We start from the raw sequence: 20,387 nt of genomic DNA, 5'->3' as shown, positions 1-20,387 counted from the left end.
CATAGAATTGTAACTTGTGTGACAAATTAAATGCATTTTGAGTCCTCTCTTTGTATGTGTACATTCCATAGATAAGATGGTCTTTTTTACATCACAATTATCTTCTCACTATAGTCATTACAATCTGAATCTAGACTATGTTAAGTATTTAAGCCTCCAACCCTGCATTTGTGTGCGCATAATAAGGCATGTTTTCTGCTCTGTGTGGCGCAAAGGGGCGACATCTACTGGCCTATGTGCATTCCTTGATCTGGCTGTTGGAAAAGGAAATAGAGCTGCTGCACGGGAGCTTGGTCTTAATGAGTCGATGATAAGACGTTGGAAACGGCAGTGTGAGGAATTGACTCAGTGCAAAAAGACACTGAGTTTTAATTTTAAATTTTTTGTTACAAGCTGTGTTTCGTTAAAGCTTATTTATTTCTGTTACAAGCCGTGTTTCGTTAAAGCCTGTGTAAAGTTCATTTGTTTCAATGTACCGGTAGGCACCTGCGGCTTATAGACATGTGCGGCTTATTTATGTTCAAAATATATATTTTTTAAATTCAGTGGGTGCGGCTTATATTCAGGTGCGTTTAATAGTCCGGAAATTACGGTACATCAGTGGTCACCAACCTCTTCTGAGTCAATATCGCTTTCTGAGTCTAAAAGCAAGCAGAGATCTACCACTCAGATTTTGTATTTTTAAACATGACTTAAAAAACATAAGCTTATGCAACATTAACCTATTAAAAACTGTTCTGTAGCAATGAGGTTTGTGCAGTAGGCTATAGGCCCAATACATTGTCATTGCATATTGGCTGTGTTTGAATTGCCCTGCCAATGTTCTTCTCAGACCATTTTGAAGTTATTTTAGTTATATGATCACACTGGTAATTAATAATGTGTGGTATTACTTGAGGCACAGCTGAGGGAGCATAATCATTTGTTTTTTATTTTACTGATAGCCTGCATCTGATGGTCAATCTGAGAGGCGGGAGAGAGCAGTGGTGAGTGCCTCTCCCTCCCTCTGCTGAGAAAAGGGGACAGTCTTCCTGCTTATGGATAACTCAAGTTGTACTGCATTATTTCTACCTCATGCACCAATTCATGTTGTTACTACTATGACCAGAGAAAGTGAAATATTCCTCGATATTAAAAGCCGCTAATAATAACAATGCAAGCTTGTCGAAACAATTTGCTATACTCATTCATTGCTGCTGCTGATTTGATTGTAGCGTGAGTGGAAGTAGGGAGAACATTTTCTGGCTTATCAAAGTGTTGACAGTGCACAACTTAAACATTAAAACAGCAGCTCTTTGCTGTATTCATTGAGTCTCTAGTCATGGTTTTAAATGTTTTGAAATCTCACAGTATCAACTTTGCTGTGCGCTCAAGGCTTCTTTTTAGACATGGCGATCTGAGCTATCTGATTGGCCAGCGGTAGGTCTATAGGTGCACTTGATTTGCTCTCTGGACCTGACAGGTATGCAAAGTTCTAGGTGCACTTCCCGGTGCTTGGCCTGCTGAATCAAGTGCATCTACCGTGAATAGCGATAAATGAATGGGAACACAAGGCTTTATTGTTGTTGTTTTTGTACAGAAATGTTTGGTGATCAACCAGGCGATGGCAATCGACCGGTCGGTGACCATTGCTCTACATCAGTGGTTCCCAAACTTTCTATATATATCTCGTACCCCTTCAAACATTCAACCTCCAGCTGCGTACCCCCTCTAGCACCAGGGTCAACACACTCTTAGATGTTGTTTTTTGCCATCATTGTAAGCCTGCCACACACACACTATACGATACATTTATTAAACATAAAGAATGAGTGTGAGTTTTTGTCACAACGCGGCTCGTGGGAACTGACAAAGAGCTCTTATAGGATCAAGGCACAAATAATAATATAATAACAATCAATAATTTTGCTCTTTATTTAACCATCTTACATGTAAAACCTTACTTGTTCATCGAAAATTGTGAATAACTCACAACAGGTTAATGAGAAGGGTGTGCTTGAAAGGATGCACATAACTCTGCAATCTTGGGTTGTATTGGAGAGTCTGTCTTAAATCATTTTCCACAGTTTCTGCCTGTATTTAGTTCATGCTAGTGAGGGCCGAGAATCCACTCTCACATAGGTACGTGGTTGCAAAGGGCATCAGTGTCTTAACAGCGTGATTTGCCAAGGCAGGATACTCTGAGTGCAGCCCAATCCAGAAATCTGGCAGTGGCTTCTGATTAAATGACATTTTCACAGAACTGCTTCACGGAGCCCGATGCATTCTTACAACATTTGGGAGATGCGCGGTGATGAGGTACCCATGCAAGCGCAATGCCTTATTTTTATTTGCTAAACAAGTTTGAACAGATTTTTGCTTTTTTCAAGAGCCTCACTCAATTTTTGCTGATGCCATATAGTTTGGCGGTCACAGTGGGGCAATGATATTTGTCTTTCCCATGGATCTGAACGCTCCGCTGGGGTCACTACAATGAAAAATACCTTTTGGTGGTAATATTCTACACTCGGAATGTGACCCCTTTGGTCACTTTATTTGTCTTGTGATCAGTTATGTAACCGATGTGAAATGGAAGAGAGGGACGGAACCTACACTGTTACATTGGTGCCGTGACCCGGATCATTGGTTGCTGCGGAAAAGGAGGAGGTCAAAGGGGGGGTGAGTGTAACCGATGTGAAATGGCTAGTTAGTTAGCGGTGATGCGCGCTAATAGCGTTTCAATCGGTGACGTCACTCTCTCTGAGACTTGAAGTAGGGTTTCCCCTTGCGTTGCAAGGGCTGCGGCTTTTGTGGCGCGATGGGTAACGATGCTTCGTGGGGTGTCAGTTGTTGATGTGTGCAAGGGTCCCTGGTTCGAGCCCGGGTTGGGGCGAAGAGAGGGACGGAACCTACACTGTTACAGTTACAATGGCATTACTCTCATTACTGTAAACTACTATGGGTACAACACCAAACATGAAAATGATGAGTTCCTTGAATGTATAGAGAAACATATACTTCATGGGACATTTAGATAACCAAATTCATTATTATTGATAGTAGGGGACTTTAACATTACTATAGATAATTCATCTGATAGATGGCCCCCAGGTAGGCCAACCAGTCAGAATTGTGGTTTAATACTTTTTATGGAAAAGTTTGATCTTACTGATATATGGAGAGAGAGGTTTCCGGCCGACAGATCATTCACTTGGAGTAACAAAACAGGTTCCAGACAGTCCAGAATAGATTTTTGGCTTATATCCAAATGTATTGATAGTGAGTGTGTTACTACAAATATTTGTACTACTCCCCTCACAGACCACAGGGCCATTTACATTGATATCAAAATATTTACCCCTGATACTAACCTTGGTAGAGCATCCTACTGGAAGCTAAATAGCTCGTTATTAAATAATGATGTAGTTAAGTTTGAGGTTAAAGATCTGCTCTCACACTTTTGGGAAAGGGCTTGTGAAGAAAAATCTTAATCCAAGAACTGGGAGCTCTTAAAATTTGAGGTGTCCAAATACCTTAGAAAATATGGTAGTAATGTTGCTAAGACCAGAAGAGCTGAGGAGGAAAAGGTGATCATTAAGATAACTTCCCTTTCTCAGTGGTCCCCAGCCGGCCTCTGGGGGGAGGAGAAGATGGAACTGATTGAGTTACAAAATAAACTGGATAATATATATAGATTAAATCAACTGGATAATATGTATAGATTAAATAAACTGGATAATATATATAGATTAAATCAACTGGATAATATATATAGATTAAATAAACTGGATAATATATATAGATTAAATAAACTGGATAATATATATAGATTAAATAAACTGGATCATATATATAGATTAAATCAACTGGATAATATATATAGATTAAATAAACTAAATCATATATATAGAGATTAAATAAACTGGATAATATATATATATTAAATAAACTGGATAATATATATAGATTAAATAAACTGGATAATATATATAGATTAAATAAACTGGATAATATATATAGATTAAATAAACTGGATCATATATATAGATTAAATAAACTGGATCATATATAGAGATTAAATAAACTGGATAATATATAGAGATTAAATAAACTGGATCATATAGATTAAATAAACTGGATAATATATATAGATTAAATAAACTGGATAATATATATATATTAAATAAACTGGATAATATATATAGATTAAATAAACTGGATAATATATATAGATGAAATCAACTGGATAATATATAGAGATGAAATAAACTGGATAATATATAGAGATGAAATAAACTGGATAATATATAGAGATGAAATAAACTGGATATTATATATAAATTAAATAAACTGGATAATATATAGAGATTAAATAAACTGGATAATATATATAGATTAAATAAAATGGATAATATATATAGTTTAAATAAAATGGATAATATATATAGTTTAAATAAAATGGATAATATATATAGTTTAAATAAAATGGATAATATATATAGATTAAATAAAATGGATAATATATATAGATTAAATAAACTGGATAATATATAGAGATTAAATAAACTGGATAATATATATAGATGAAATCAACTGGATAATATATAGAGATGAAATAAACTGGATAATATATAGAGATGAAATAAACTGGATAATATATAGAGATTAAATAAACTGGATATTATATATAAATTAAATAAACTGGATAATATATAGAGATTAAATAAACTGGATAATATATATAGATTAAATAAAATGGATAATATATATAGTTTAAATAAAATGGATAATATATATAGTTTAAATAAAATGGATAATATATATAGATTAAATAAAATGGATAATATATATAGATTAAATAAACTGGATAATATATATAGATTAAATCAACTGGATAATATATATAGATTAAATAAAATTGATAATATATATAGATTAAATAAAATGGATAATATATATAAATTAAATCAACTGGATAATATATAGGGATTAAATAAACTGGATAATATATATAGATTAAATAAAATGGATAATATATATAGACTAAATAAACTGGATAATATATATAGATTAAATAAACTGGATAATATATATAAATTAAATTAAATGGATAATATATATAGATTAAATCATCTGGATAATATATAGAGATTAAATCAACTGTATAATATACATAGATTAAATAAAATGGATAATATATATAGATTAAATAAACTGTATAATATAGATTAAATAAACTGGATAATGTATATAGATTAAATAAACTGGATAATATATAGAGATTAAATCAACTGGATAATATATTGAGATTAAATCAACTGGATAATATATCGAGATTAACTGGATAATATATATATATATATATATATATATATATATATACATAGAGAGAGAGAGAGAGATTAAATCAGCTGGATAATATATATAGATTAAATAAACTGGATCATATATATATAGATTAAATCAACTGGATCATATATATATATATAGATTAAATCAACTGGATCATATATATAGATTAAATAAACTGGATCATATATATAGATTAAATCAGCTGGATAATATATATATATAGATTAAATAAACTGGATCATATATATAGATTAAATAAACTGGATCATATATATAGATTAAATAAACTGGATCATATACTGTATATAGATTGAAAGCAGAAGGAGCCTTTATTAGATCTAGAAAAAAAATGTATTGTTAAATACTGTAGCAATTTGTACAATAAATTGTATAGCTCTATGTACTCTCAGGAATCCACAGATATGTTTTTGGACTCACTGAATAATGTTCACTCTATCAGTGATACAGAATCAGAACAGTGTGATGAACCCATCAAAGCTGAAGAGATTATAGAGTCTATCAAACATCTAAACAACACAGCCCCAGGTGTTGATGGAATTACAGATTAAGTGGGAAGTTTACATACACCTTAGCCAAATACATTTAAACTCAGTTTTTCACAATTCTTGACTTTTAATCCTAGTAAAAAGTCCCTGTCTTAGGTCAGTTAGGATCACCGCTCTATTTTAAGAATGTGAAATGTCAGAATAATAGTAGAAAGAATGATTTATTTCAGCTTTTATTTCTTTCACATTCCCTGTGGGTCAGAAGTTTGCATACATTCAATTAGTATTTGGTAGCTTTGCCTTTAAATTGCTTAACTTGGGTCAAATGTTTTGGGTAGCCTTCCACAAGCTTCCCACAATAAATTGGGTGAATTTTGGCCCATTCCTCCTGACAGAGCTGGTGTAACTGAATCAGGTTTGTAGGCCTCCTTGCTCGCACAGACTTTTTCAGTTCTGCCCACAGATTTTCTATAGGGTTGAGGTCAGGTTTTTGTGATGGCCACTCCAATACCTTGACTTTGTTGTCCTTAAGCCATTTTGCCACAACTTTGGAAGTATGCTTGGGGTCATTGTCCATTGGAAGACCCATTTGCGACCAAGCTTTAACTTCCTGACTGATGTCTTGAGATGTTGCTTCAATATATCCACATAATTTCCCTCCCTCATGATGCCATCTATTTTGTGAAGTGCACCAGTTCCTCCTGCAGCAAAGCACCACGCACAACACTCCCGTGCTTCACGTTTGGGATGGTTCTCTTCGGCTTGCATGCCTCCCCCTTTTTCCTCCAAACATTACAATGGTCATTGGGGCCAAACAGTTCAGTTCTATCAGACCAGAGGCCATTTCTTCAAAAAGTACGATCTTTGTCCCCATGTGCAGTTGCAAACCGTAAGTCTGGCTTTTTTATGGCGGTTTTGGAGCAGTGATTTCTTCCTTGCTGAGCGGCCTTTCAGGTTATGTCGACATAGGACTTGTTTTTACTGTGGATATAAATACTTTTGTACCTGTTTCCTCCAGCATCTTCACAAGGTCCTTTGCTGTTGTTCTGGGACTGATTTGTCTCTAGGAGACAGAACGCATTTCCTTCCTGAGCGGTATGATGGCTGTGTGGGTCCATGGTGTTTATACTTGAGTACTATTGTTTATACAAATGAACGTGGTACCTTCAGGTATTTGGAAATTGCTCCCAAGGATGAACCAGACTTGTGGAGGTCTACAATTTTTTTCTGAGGTCTTGGCTGATTTCTTTTGATTTTCCCATGATGTCAAACAAAGAGGCGCTGAGTTTGAAGGTAGGCCTTGAAATACATCCACGGGTACACCTCCAACTGACTCAAATTATGTTAATTAGCCTATCAGAAGCCTATTAATTAACCTATCAGAAGCTTCATGACATAATTTTCTGGAATTTTCCAAGCTGTTTAAAGGCACAGTCAACTTAGTGTATGTAAACTTCTGACCCACTGGAATAGTTACACAGTGAAATAATCTGTCTGTAAACAATTGTTGGAAAAATTACCTGTGTCATGAACAAAGTAGATGTCCTAACCGACTTGCCAAAACAATAGTTTGTTAACAAGAAATTTGTGGAATGGTTGAAAAACTAGTTTTAATGACTCCAACCTAAGTGTATGTAAACTTCTGACTTCAACTGTACATGAGAATTTTACCAATTATTTTCTGGACAACTTCCTACTTAATGTCTTTTAAGACAGTATTAAAAACAATGTTCAATTTCCTACAATGACTCAGGGGTTAATAACACTGATACCTAAGCCTAAAAAATAAGTGGTGCTCATCGATAACTGGCGTCCAATTTGTCTTCTTAATAATAACTGTAAGATATTAGCCTTAATTAAAGAAGTCCTGGATGCAATCATTGATAAAACACAGTCTGGCTATATGAGGAACAGACATATTTCTAACAATATCAGACTAGTATTAGACATATTTGACTACTCAGACCTAATAACCAAGGATAGTTTCATATTATTTTTAGATTTATATAAAGCATTTGACACAGCAGAGCATCAGTTCCTCTTCCACTCCTTTGAGAAATTTGGCTTTGTTTTTTTTCTGTAAGGCTATTAAGACTATACAAATGGTAACAGCTCTATCAAACTGAAACATGGCACCTCACCTAGATTTGAGTTAAAGAGAGGAATTAGGCAAGGTTGTCCTATCTCTCTGTAGCTGTTTTTTTTAATCACCCAACTTCTTTCAAATTCTTTAAATAATAGTCCTGTACAAGGTATTTCCATAGCTGGTAAAGAAATTATTATAAGCCAGCTGGCTAACGATACCTCACTTTTTCTGAAAGACGCTAACCAAATTCCCATATTGATCAATGTGATACAATCCTTTTCCAAAGCATCTGGTCTATATCTTAACATTAATAAATGTGAACTCATGGCTATCAAAACTTGTGTGACACCTTCATATTATGGTATTCCAGTAAAAGAAGAACTTACATATTTAGGCATAACCATTACAAAGGATCAGAAGTCTAGAGGCTTACTAAATGTTAACCCTCTTATTAAAAAACCCAGAAGAAGCTAAATCAATGGCTACAGAGGCACTTAATCTTTTAAAGGAAGAGTCCTAATAACCAAGGCTGAACATATGACGCTCTGTCTTTAAATCTTGACGGTAAAATCAGCACCGAGATAGACCAGATGCTTTTCAACTTTCTGTGGAGAAACCGTACCCATTACATTAGGAAAACTGTTGTAATGAACACTTATGAGTATGGTGGGCTGAATTTTCTGGACTTCACTACCTTAAATAATACTTTTAAGATCAATTGGATAAAACAATTCCTAAGAAGACCCACTTCAATGTGGAATTGTATTCCTCATCATGTCTTCTCTACTTTTGGTGGCCTTAAGTTCATGTTGGTTTGAAATTATAATATTGACAAAGTTCAAGTGAAGCTGCTTTTCATCAGCAGGTTTTCTTGTCATGGTCCTTCATTTATAAGTGTAACCGGTGTGAAATGGCTAGCTAGTTAGCGGGGGTGCGCGCTATTAGCGTTTCAATCGGTGACGTAACTCGCTCTTAGACCTTGAAGTAGTTGATCCCCTTGCTCTGCAAGGGCCGCGGCTTTTGTGGAGCGATGGGTAACGATGCTTCGTGGGTGTCAGTTGTTGATGTGTGCAGAGGGTCCCTGGTTCGAGCCCAGGTAGGGGCGAGGAGAGGGACGGAAGCTATACTGTTACATTGGTGCCGTGACCCGGATCACTGGTTGCTGCGGAAAAGGAGGAGGTCAAAAGGGGGGTGAGTGTAACCGGTGTGAAATGGCTAGCTAGTTAGCGGTGGTGTGTGCTAATAGCGTTTCAATTGGTGACGTCACTCGCTCTGAGACCTTGAAGTAGTTGTTCCCCTTGCTCTGCAAGGGCCGCGGCTTTTGTGGAGCGATGGGTAACGATGCTTCGTGGGTGTCAGTCGTTGATGTGTGCAGAGGGTCCCTGGTTCGGGGCGAGGAGAGGGACGGAAGCTATACTGTTACATAAGCATAATTTTTCTCCACACAGGTATTATATATGGAATAATCAGGATATATGGTATAAAAATACTTCTTTGTTTTTAAAATATTTGTTCCGAAATAATATCCTATTGGTGAGCCAACTTGTAAATGCAGAGGGTGTTTTACTTAGTTATCAGGAATTCTTATCACTTTACAAGATCCCTGTAACACCTAAAGATTTTGCAATTGTTTTAGATGCCATTCGCTCAGGCGTTGCTTTATTATTCAGGAAGGTGTCAAGACCTGACCCTCAGAACCTACCTTCTATTAACCCTGTTGACTCATCAGTAGGAAATATTTGTTTCTCTTTTAGTCCATACAACAGAGCTATACGAACCTTGTTTCAGCAGAATGTTGTATCTATACCTTATGTATAGATGCCTTATTGGAACGGTTTTATTGTTAATATCTGTTGAGAAAAAGTTTGGATATTGCCACACACACTTGTAATCAAAATTTAGGAAGTTTACTTTAAAATGGTTCATAAATATTATCCTGCCAACCACCATATGAAGAAGTTTGAGGAAAACATCAACTCAAATTGTACCTTTTGTAATGACCACCCAGAAACACTGTTGCATCTTTTTTAGCATTGTATTCATGTAAGGAAACTGTGGCAAGACATCAGTAGATTTATAATTGAACACATTTATGAAAATTTTACACTATTCTGGAGAGATGTACTGCTTGGATTCTTTACCTACAATAGAAATAAGCTGAAACAATTTTATGTAATTAATTTCATTATTCTTTTGGCCAAATGTCATATTCACAAATGTAAATTTACAAACAAAACACCACATTTTCTTACCTTACAAAAATAAATTGAACTAAATTTTAAGACAATTAAATACTCTACTAACAAAAAAGCTGTTAGAATTATAAGTGTGTGTATGTCCCTTCAGGTCCTTGTGTAATGTGATGTTGTACCCCCTAGCCCAATTGTCCATTGTATATTATTCATATATACTTGTGTTCCCAATGTACTTTCTGTATTGATTTGTTGTTAACAAAAAAAGAAAAGAAAAGAAGATAACCATGCGGTATGGATGATGTGACGCAATCGTGGGGCCTCTGGGGGCACGTAGAGGGCAAATTGAGCTCTTTACCGCATCGCTGTGCGACTCTCAAATTATATAACAATACGGCGGGTTCCGTATAGCTCCGCATTGACATGATTGGTTGACGGTAGGTGAGGGCGGGAGGTCCTGTATAAACACAAACTCACTTCCTTCACAACAGCTCTGCGAAGCATGAATACCCTAATTTCTGCAGAGGCTATATCATGGTAAAGGCTGCACGGCCAATTCGAACAGAAGATTTACCATGCAGCGCCTTTAAGGCTAAGCAGTGAATGAATGCATCTCAGGAAAAACTACAAGTCCCATTCTGCAACCTGGTTTGTGTATGACGCCATGATCTCTGCAGCTCGTTTGTGTTGGCTTTGTGCGAAGCGAGAAACGACGCGGAGATGTCTGGGCTAAAGAAACCAACATAGGTAACGTTATAGATTTACACGTAGTGGTGTGATCATATGGGTAGTCATGCCGCGATACAAAGGCCGCTTGTCTGTAGTGCTGAGTGTTGCAAATGTTTTAAATCCACGCAATATAGGCCATTTGTATGACTTTCATCAATGCCGTTTCTGAGCTGTCCAGTAGCCTAGCAGCATGACATCCGAACAATTAAAGATGATGGATGGACATCAGTTAGTTGTGAGCAATAACGTTCCTCATCATTATTTGGCTTGTTTAGTCGGCCCGTCATTTGCGCAGCAGTAAAGTACCCCTGGTTGTCGGCTTGTTGGTTTTCTGTTCTAGCGCAGTGTAAAATACCATCCTTGTAGCCTATTACCCACCCCTCTTTGAGAGCATCTTTGTCATACAAATATAGTGTCTATTCATTTGCCTGCTAGCTGTCGATAAAGGCAGCGGCATGTAATGATTCCCATGGAATCAGACCCAATAGGCTTAGCTTGGGGTGGTCCTTTTTAAGGGCGTATACTCTCTTATAAGAAGGTGTCGGTTGCTTTACATGCACACATTGTTTCGGTGTCTTTTTTTTATTTTCTTTTTTTTATAAATACATTTTAACGTCTCTTTTGGCCAGTGTTTTAGTGTGCAGTGTGTGCTTCACTGTTTTCCACACCATTGTGTTTTACCTTAATACAGATTTATGTTTGTGTGTGTGTGTGTGTGTGTGGTGTTCAACTTGTCAGTCTTCTGCAGGGAATTCGTTTTACAGACATGGTTGAACCTCCAGTCGTGGAGGCAGGAACCAAGTCGGTCATGGAGCGCTTGACACAGCCAGTGGAGACAGTTGAACAAACAGAAGTCGAGGAACAACCAATACTTACAGGTGAACAACACATGAAAACTGATGAACAACCAATGGAGACAGGGTTACAACCAGCGGCAACTGAAGAACAACCAATGAGTGAACTGCTACCTGCCACAGTAGAAGAGGCTTTGGAGTGTGTCTCAGACCCCACTGCTTCTACGGAGATAATACTTGAACTATCCGCTGTCCCTCTAGAGTCTGCTGCTCCTGAAGAGTCGGAACTGGGCCAACCTGAGGATGCGCAGAAGGAGACGCATGTGGATGACGTGGCCGCTAGTGACAGAAAAAATATTCCCCCCAAGAAGAACAGAATGGAGCCACTCAAGATGGACATGTCCAGGCCACCAAAAATGGTGACACCTCTCACATGTGAGTATTGAACTTCTCTGATCGTCTGCTGTGATTGGTTACCATGTAATACATTTTTGTATTTATCTTTCAAGGCTTTATTATTGCAGACATCTCATAATGTTCCCTGTAGTGTTTTTAGGTGTTTTATTTGTAGTTATTTCATAAGCAGTTTTAAGCTATTACTACAGTTCATACATTTTTTTGCTCTTATGATAACCTCCATTGTGTGTTTAATATAGGTTTGAAGCTGGGAGATACAAGTGTTCTGTCCTCTAATCCCCTCTCCCTCCCCCCAGCTTCCCAGATCTCTCTGCAGTGCCTGGAGTGTCACATCATCTTCAGTGACCACAAGAGCAAAGAGCGTCACCTCAAGCAGAGTCACCCGGCAGAGTACGAGCAGTGCATGCTGGGGGATGCCCTGTTTGCCTGCTACGTCTGTGACCGGCAATTCACTAACTCCAGTGATCTCATGCTTCATCAGCGTGCACACACGGAAAAGACGCCCTTCAAGTGCCCCATCTGTGGTGAGGCCTTCAGCCGCTCCTCTGAGCTCACCCTCCATAAGAAGCATCACTTTGGTCTGTACGGGTACACCTGCTCAGACTGTGGAAAACCCTGCAAGACACTCACCTTACTGAAGTATCACCGCCGCACGCACACAGGGGAGAGGCCCTATGTCTGTAAGGAGTGTGGCAAGAGGTTTAGCATGTCCAAGGCCCTCCAGAAACACGCACTAGCGCATTCGCCGGAAGGAATGAAAGGAGAATGTGGAGGGATCACACCACTGACGAAGGCACAGCTAAAGAAGAATAGTGGTGAGTACTGAAAAACATGTTTGTTTTCATGTCATACAACTACTGTGCTATACTGGGATGTGCAGTAAAACACTAGTGATATACACTATACAGTGCTAAAGCTAGTGATTCTATGCAGAACCAAACTTTTTTGTTAGTGACAAATGACAACCTCACCTTTTACACCAAGATGTAAACTTTCATCTTTATTTTTTGTATCTAGGCACTGCAGTGGTAAAATTGTCCTGCTCCGTGTGCAAGGCAACCTTCAAGACTGCCAAGACACGGCTGCATCACATGAAACACAAGCACAACCTGTGTGTTACAGCACCCAGCAGCAGCAGCAGCATCACACTAGCTGGTCAACAGGTGAAGCCAGGTCAGCCCATCATAACCCAGGTTCCTATGGGCCAGCCAACCTTTCTCCACATGGAACCCCTTGGGCCCTTCCAGCAGGTGGACAACATAGACACTGAACAAATCCGGAAACTAATCGAGTCTTTGGGGAACGTGCGCAAAGTGAACCAGGTGGTGATACTGGGACAGGTACCGCCACACGGTCAGCCATTGGCTCTACAGCGGCTACAGGGAAAGAGAGAGCATTTGCAACTCTGTTTTACTCAACCACAGTTTATAGAGCTGAAAAAGTCTGGGGGTGGAGAGACTAAGTCAATGGGACTGGAACAGGCAAAGCCACAATGTCAATCGCTGGAACCAATTATTACATTGGAACCTGTAATATTAGATGGACAAATGGAGACCCCATTACTTTCACACACACAGGAAGTTGCATACGCTGAGCATGCTGGATTAACACAAACGCAGATGATTCCTCAGCGGTTACTTGGTCAGACAGTTGAAGTGAACACTATGATTCAGACTGTGTCAGTGGAACAGGTGTTCTGTCACAGTGAAACAGTTGAGCTCAGGGAAACGACTGAACAAAGTCAAACGGTTGTGTTGGAAGTCACTCCCTCACTGATACCAACTCTGGAATTGGAACAGACTCAAACCGATCAACAAGGACTTATGTCTGCTTCCTCACTACCAACATTTCTATTTGAACGGACTTCTGGACAGAATCAAAGGGTTCAGGAGGGAAATATCTCTGTCCCATCGCTCATACCAACAGTGGAGTTAAAGCTGACGCCATTAAAAACTGATCAGCAGGAAGAACTCTCCACTTCCTCATTGGTACCAACAGTTAAGTTTGCACAAACTCCTCCTGGACAAACAAGCCATGTAGGAGAGATGGCCACACAGATGGAAACATTACAGTTAGATAAGATCTATTCCAGTATTGGACAGACACAACAGACAGGAATAGGACAGCGAAGATCAGTTGAGAAACCTCTTGTAGAAAACACAGAGAATGACCAGCCGCACATTTTGGAAAAGCCTTGTGAAGGAAATAAACAGACATCACAAGAGCAGTTGCAGACACTGATAGATAAGTCTGCTTCTAACAACGCACTGAACAGCAGAGAGATACAACCTCGTACTCAGACGTCAGAAATATTCCCTCCGCCCTCAGAGACAAAGGCGCCACAGAGTTCACAACTGCCTGTGCATTTGATGTCGGTACAAGAATTTGTAAAAGTGAGGAAGAGAAAGCAGCCGAAGAACTCTATAATGCAAGGAAATATGCAACAGCAGACGGTTGAGTTGAAAGAGAAGCCTGCCAAACGACCAAGAGCAAAGAAAGCTCATCTTGTCGTGAAGTTTGGTCCTAAAGAGAAACAAAAGCCTAAAAACCAGAAGAAGCTTCCACAACCATCTAAGCTGCTTCAGAAAGGAGACCAGATTCAGGATATGAACCAAATGCGTGTCTCAACTCTACCTGAAAATAAATTGTCCTTAAAGGTTGGTAAAGAAAAAAAAGTCAAGAAGAAAAACAATATTTCCAAGTCAAAAATCAAATCCCCATCTATATTGTGTGACCCACATGTGCAGCAAGTCTTGCAGGTAGACGAGCAGGTTCAGCAAGTGAAGCCGAGGAAGAAAGTAAAAAAGCTAAAATATGTAATTAGTGAGACTTCTGAGCAGATTTGCGCTGAGCCGATTAGCGAGCAAGAGGTGATCGCTCCACCCAAGCCAAAAAAGAAAAAGCAGCAGGAGGACCAGCCTAAGAAAACAAAGGGGCAAAAGCTGTCAAAAACGGGGAGAAAGAAAAAGAAACCGAATGTGGAAGCAAGCCCAATATCAGAAGATATGCCCGACCCTGAAATAAAGCAACAGTCCCTACTCCTACTGAAGGGTCACAAACAGCCCCAATTGAAAGTTTACAAATTAGATGCCTCAAAAGCCCCCCAAGGTCAAACAGATCTCCATCAAGACACCCATTTCATCCATAAGAAGAAAGGGCCAAAAAGCAAGCAACTAAAAATGCTAGCTGCTGGAGGGAAAAGAAGAGTAGGGAGACCCAAAAAGAACCACACAGCGCTCTCTGTGTTGGCTCCTTTAAAGACTACGTCTCATTCTTCTGACACATCTCCAACCAATCCAAAGACCAGCAGGAAACGTAAGGCCCAAAAAGTGGAGACAGAGGGGATCATCAGTGGCTCTCATTCCCGGCGAGCCCTTGAATGTAAGGACTGTGGAGAGAGGTTCTCTGACGTCTCGTCCCTCCAGGAGCACAAGGCAGCCTTGCATGCAGTGGAGAGCCCTGGTCTCACCTACACTAACGGCAACATCTTTGAGGGTGTTTCTAGGTCAGATCTAGGCCAGTCTCCACTAAAAGTGACTGAAGAGGTCATTGAAAATTCATTGCGTCAAAACACGTTTGGAATGCAGGTAGCATCTGACTGGGATGTGGAGATGGGAGAGATAGGGTTGGGAGAAAGAGGGGAGCGAGTCTCTTTCCCAGCCCTAAACCCTTCCCCCTCTCTGCCTCTGGCTGCTGCGCTTGTTCAAGGTGGACAGAAGGAAAGGAAGAAGAGCATTAATAAAACTACAGAGGGGATGGAATCATTTTCTCGTATGGCTCCAAATTCAAATCCATCTTGCACCCCTCCACAAGTTCAATTCCCTTGTCTGGCCAAATCTGACAAGGTCCAACCCCCGCTGTTCGAGAGTCTTTCGCCTCCTCACCTCACACCCATAGCCCCCCTCCACAGTTGTCACCAAACGGAGGACACTAAGTCAGAGAGTCAGGGCAATATGAATTACACTGCTGATGCTCTCATACCTACTGTTTCTGGATTTGAGCACCTAGGGCATATTGAGGATGAAATTAAAGAGGAGTTACTACTTGAGGTGGATTTGGTCACTGTTGGGGATGGGGACCAAAATGATGGGGAACACCAGAGCTCACCTCATGAAGACAGTTCACCAAATGAGGGATCCAGCCTTCATGAAAACAACCACACTCATGCACTACCTGCACATGCTCTGATTGAAAATGTGAATAGAACTGTAACAACACAAAATGTACAGACCGAATCCTGCCCCTCTGACCCGCTGGAGATCAAGCAAGAAGAGGAGGAGATTATGGTGCAGAGGAGAGAAGTGGAAAAGAGGGGAGTGGGAAGAAAGAATTACACCAGGGGCAGGAGAAGAGGAGTTGGCCGTGGGAGGAGAGGTTCAGCCACAAGGAAGGGTCTAGGAGGACATGGCATGAGAGAAATGGAACCAGAGAAAGAAGGGGATGAATGTCAGGTAGTCTACCAGCTGTATTCACTCAATAATGATACTGAAATCAAGGATGAAGCAGATGTCACTACTCTCCATCCTGGTCAGTCATCTCCCATCAGTTTACAGACCGAGATCAGATCTATCTCTGAGCAAAACATGCTAACAGCTCCATGTCCATCTGGATCCTGCATCTCACCACTTGAGGAGGACCCAGAGGATCAGGTAGTGTTTGAGCTAGAGTCAGTCACCACCAGTGTAGTGGAGGTGTTGAAGACTGAAGATGGGATGGTGATGAAGGGCGTAGCAGGGGACCAGGACGACAGGGACACTGGCCAATCCCCAGGCATCATACTGGAGAGGTTCCTCACCTCAAGGCAGAGCGAGGCAGCAGTGGGGGAGAATGGAGTGGTGCTCATGGCAGACTTGAGAGGTCAGGAGGTCAAGGTGGAGGAGAACACCTCCGATTTGGTTCCCGTGCCACACACCTCTCATGCCAGACACACAGTGGAGCAGAGGGGGGTCAGGATGTATCTCGTGAAGCAGGAAAACAACCTGGTTTTGAATGATCCCCAGGTTAGTCAAGGTCAATCCCAATTGAATGTGGAGCAGAGCAGTACCAGGCAGTGCATATTCTACCCAGTGAAGGAGGAGAGGGAGCTTCTGGAGGAGCCATCTCAAAGTGAGCAGGGGGTAACAGCGCTGGTGGAGCCTGGAGAGGCCGGACTCAACCATCCAGTGGAGACTCTATCCACTACCAACCCTGCAGTAGAGGAGTATGAGGTGAACAGGAGCACAGCAAAGTTTGGATCTGAGATGAATGAGTATGGAGAAGGTAAGATCTCAACATGAGTCATGTGTTGTAGCAATGTACATTTTCATAAGCAATAGTGAAGATGGTTACATCTAAGTGGTGTTTCTTTTTTTCCAGGTGACCTGGACTTTGAGCAGCAAGACACTGAGGAGCTTGTTGATTTCCTACTTCAGAATTCTGACGAAGTGGAGTCAGAGGTTGTTGAATGTTCTGACCCGCAGCCTGACCCTGAGGCTGTAGTTATGGCCTGTTACCATGACAGCCAAAGCCATGCCTCACTGCATTCAAATGATATACCATACAAGTAAGTATTGTAATTTGCCTTTTTCTCATCATGAATACACTGTACAATTTCATTTTAATGTTTCTACTTTGTCATGTACTGTATGTATCCTTAAGGACATGTCATGTCAGTTTTGATGTAAATTGTTGCCCTCTCTCAGCTTGCCAACCACAGAAAGCCAGGCTCATTCAGGATCTATGGGAGGGTCCCAGACAGGAACTGGCTACAGGAAACCAATTGATTACTTCTCCAAATATTTTGGTTGGGATGCTTGGGCTGAGATTGCCCGGTGCACAAATAAAGTGTCCCATCTATCGAACCCAGTGACAGCAAAAGAGGTGGCCCAGTTTGTCGGAATCCACATTGCCATGGGAACATTGAAGGTATATAAATGAAAGTATTGGCGTATAATCTGAATCTTATTCCTATGGTGTCTAGTTTTATTGCATCGTCATCCTTACTACACTGAATGGGACATGTAAAAAAACAAAGTAGTTAGGCCTAGTGGGTCAAACTCATGCTAATTTCTGCACTTTTGAATGTCTACAGTCATTCTTATGTGCATACTTTATAATGCTGCATAAACTAACATTGTCTTCAACGTCTTTCTCCCTTTCTCTTCTCCTAGTTCCCCAGTCTCAAGCTGTATTGGCAGGACTTCACCAGGGTGCCTCTGGTTGCTGACACCATGTCTGCCTCCCGCTTCTCCCAACTCGCCTGCAAACTGCAACTGGCATCTCCAGCGCCAGCAGGGGATCCCACGGACACCCAGGAAGCTGGACACAGTGGTAATCCAGACGGGCCTAAGGAGGGAGACACTACACGCAATCAACTCAGAGCTTTACACACCCCAGCTAACCCTACAGTTGGCACAACTAGAGGTGAACTGGATGGCAGCGGCCACACACTTACACGCGGCCACAGTCAAATACAAGCTCTCAGCTCCAAGTCTGTGTCTGCAAAATCCACAACATCCACAATCCCTCACAGCATTTGGCAGAGGTGTGGGGACATACCATCCAGCCAGGACTGTTTTAGTTTTAAAACTGACCCCCTTTGGAGGGTTAGACCGTTAATGGACCACGTTCGGGCCGGATACCTGATGCTGAGAAGAGAGGGTGACCATGGAGTCGATCAATACCCTCTCCCTTTGACATGTAGAGCGGTCAACAACAAGCGGCCCTCCTTGCACAGCACTGTCTTAGTTAGATCTGACGGTCTGATCATAGATTTCAACCTTAGTCTGGATCTCTCCAACAAAGAGGCCACTGTTGAGAAAATGGTGCCCAGAGATGGGATGGTGTATCTCTGCAAGCAGGAGCTCTCTACCCCTGCCATGTTGGAGCACCTCCTTGGTTCTGGGGTGCACGGTGCGGGCAAGGTGGGAGGAGCCAAAGGACAGATGGGTGATGAGTTTGTTAGCTCTGACGGGCGGCTGATGCTACACAGGTACCATCTCGGCTTCATCCTCTGTACTGTAGGGAAGGCCCAGCAGAACATGGCATCGCTTGTCGACAGCTTCGAGAAGGCCCAAAAGGCAGCCAGCCTCAATAGAGACTTACGGAATCTCTACCATTCCCCACTCTCAGCCTCAGCACCATCTAGCTGGCCACAGGCCGTTCTGTGGTACCTTGCCGATCTGGCTCTGGTAAACTCATGGATGCAGTACAGGCAGGATCATGTTCCTCTTCCTGAGCCTCTGAACCTCATGGCATTCAGGCTAGAGGTCTCCAAGGCCTTGATCCTCTCTAGTGGCTCAGACACCCAGGACTCAGCCCCTCCGCACCCCCCTCCTCAGAAATTACACTCACCGGGCACAGCCCCAGATCCTGGCCTGTTACAGGATAGTCCTCTCCCTGACGTGGCCACGCGGTACGACGGTTCGGGCCACTGGCCGGAGCAGCTTGGGGAGGGAGAAGGTGGCAGGTGCCGCTTCGGAGGCTGTGAGCGACTGTCTCGAGTACGATGCCTCAAGTGTTGCGTGTTTCTTTGCATCTCTCATAACCACAACTGCTTCTTGAATTTCCACAGTCAAGAGAGTTTTTGAAGCTGATAAGATTTCTGTTTTTCTTAAGTGGTGCATGTTTTATTTAATGCTATGTTTAACTTTTTAAAAATGTTTTTTTATTTTAGGTTCGAAGCTCTGATTTCATATTTTCTCCCCCTACACCATAGTTTTTTGACTACTTCTCTCTTTTCAGTGTGAGCTTCAGTCATTTAGATTTTACATTTACCTCTTATCCAGAGTGACTTACAAATTGGTGCATTCACCTTATGATATCCAGTGGAACAACCACTTTACAATAGTCCTGTGCAGCAAATTAGGAACTTGGTCCCTTTGTAGCTTACTGTGTAAATGTAATCTTGATGTATGCAATGGCTTTTGTTGTATGAATTTGCCTACAAAAGGAAATGTGAATGGAGAATTAATGATAACCATAAAGTCAATGTCTCTGAAACCAAGTGAAAATACATTTGAAGATGTTTTTGAAATTCTCATTTCAAAATAGTGCTGCATTTTTTTTTCTTCTGAACCTAATTTTGTTTACATGCCAATAAGCTTTTGCATGTGTTTTTGGCGTTCCTTGTAAATTGAATAATTGAGTTATTTAATACTGTTGGAGCAAATACATGTACGTTTTCTAACAGTTTGGCTTGTGAATTGTATTGGTCTGCCTGCTGCTCAATGTACATTATTCACCGGAGTTATTCATCTAGTCTTTAGCTACAAACAGCAAATTAATTCGATGTACAAAATCAACCGCACCCAAGCATAGACAAACACGTGACTATGCATTTGCTCACGTTTAG

The 20,387-nt window shown here is 40.6% G+C and overlaps 1 protein-coding gene across 3 annotated transcripts; it reads left to right on the top strand.

Moving 5' to 3' along the window:
• Positions 1-10,596: 10,596 nt before the first annotated feature.
• Positions 10,597-20,224, top strand: znf576.1 (zinc finger protein 576, tandem duplicate 1). 3 transcript variants are annotated; one of them, XM_029737751.1, is made up of 8 exons: positions 10,597-10,862; positions 11,583-11,722; positions 11,900-12,073; positions 12,352-12,870; positions 13,073-17,314; positions 17,411-17,597; positions 17,737-17,959; positions 18,205-20,224. In XM_029737751.1, exons 2-8 carry the CDS (start codon positions 11,611-11,613, stop codon positions 19,621-19,623), a joined length of 6,876 nt encoding a protein of 2,291 aa, XP_029593611.1. In that variant the 5' UTR covers positions 10,597-10,862; positions 11,583-11,610; the 3' UTR covers positions 19,624-20,224. The 3 variants fall into 3 exon arrangements, with proteins under 3 accessions (XP_029593611.1, XP_029593610.1, XP_029593609.1); XM_029737750.1 differs by having other exon boundaries at positions 11,593-12,073; XM_029737749.1 differs by having other exon boundaries at positions 11,583-12,073.
• Positions 20,225-20,387: the final 163 nt, after the last annotated feature.

The sequence above is a fragment of the Salmo trutta genome, chromosome 37, assembly GCF_901001165.1.
Source record: "Salmo trutta chromosome 37, fSalTru1.1, whole genome shotgun sequence".
Classification (NCBI taxonomy): Eukaryota; Metazoa; Chordata; class Actinopteri; order Salmoniformes; family Salmonidae; genus Salmo; species Salmo trutta.
Note: the sequence above shows the minus strand (reverse complement) of the source record. Positions and strands in the feature narration are given on the sequence as shown.

Bases quoted from the DNA above. Each gene is read 5' to 3' on its own strand.
- znf576.1 (XM_029737750.1), top strand. From the start codon at position 11,611: ATGGTTGAACCTCCAGTCGTGGAGGCAGGAACCAAGTCGGTCATGGAG. The intron at 12,871-13,072 runs GTGAGTACTGAA...TTTTGTATCTAG, and splicing joins ACAGCTAAAGAAGAATAGTG to GCACTGCAGTGGTAAAATTG. The intron at 17,315-17,410 runs GTAAGATCTCAA...CTTTTTTTCCAG, and splicing joins GATGAATGAGTATGGAGAAG to GTGACCTGGACTTTGAGCAG.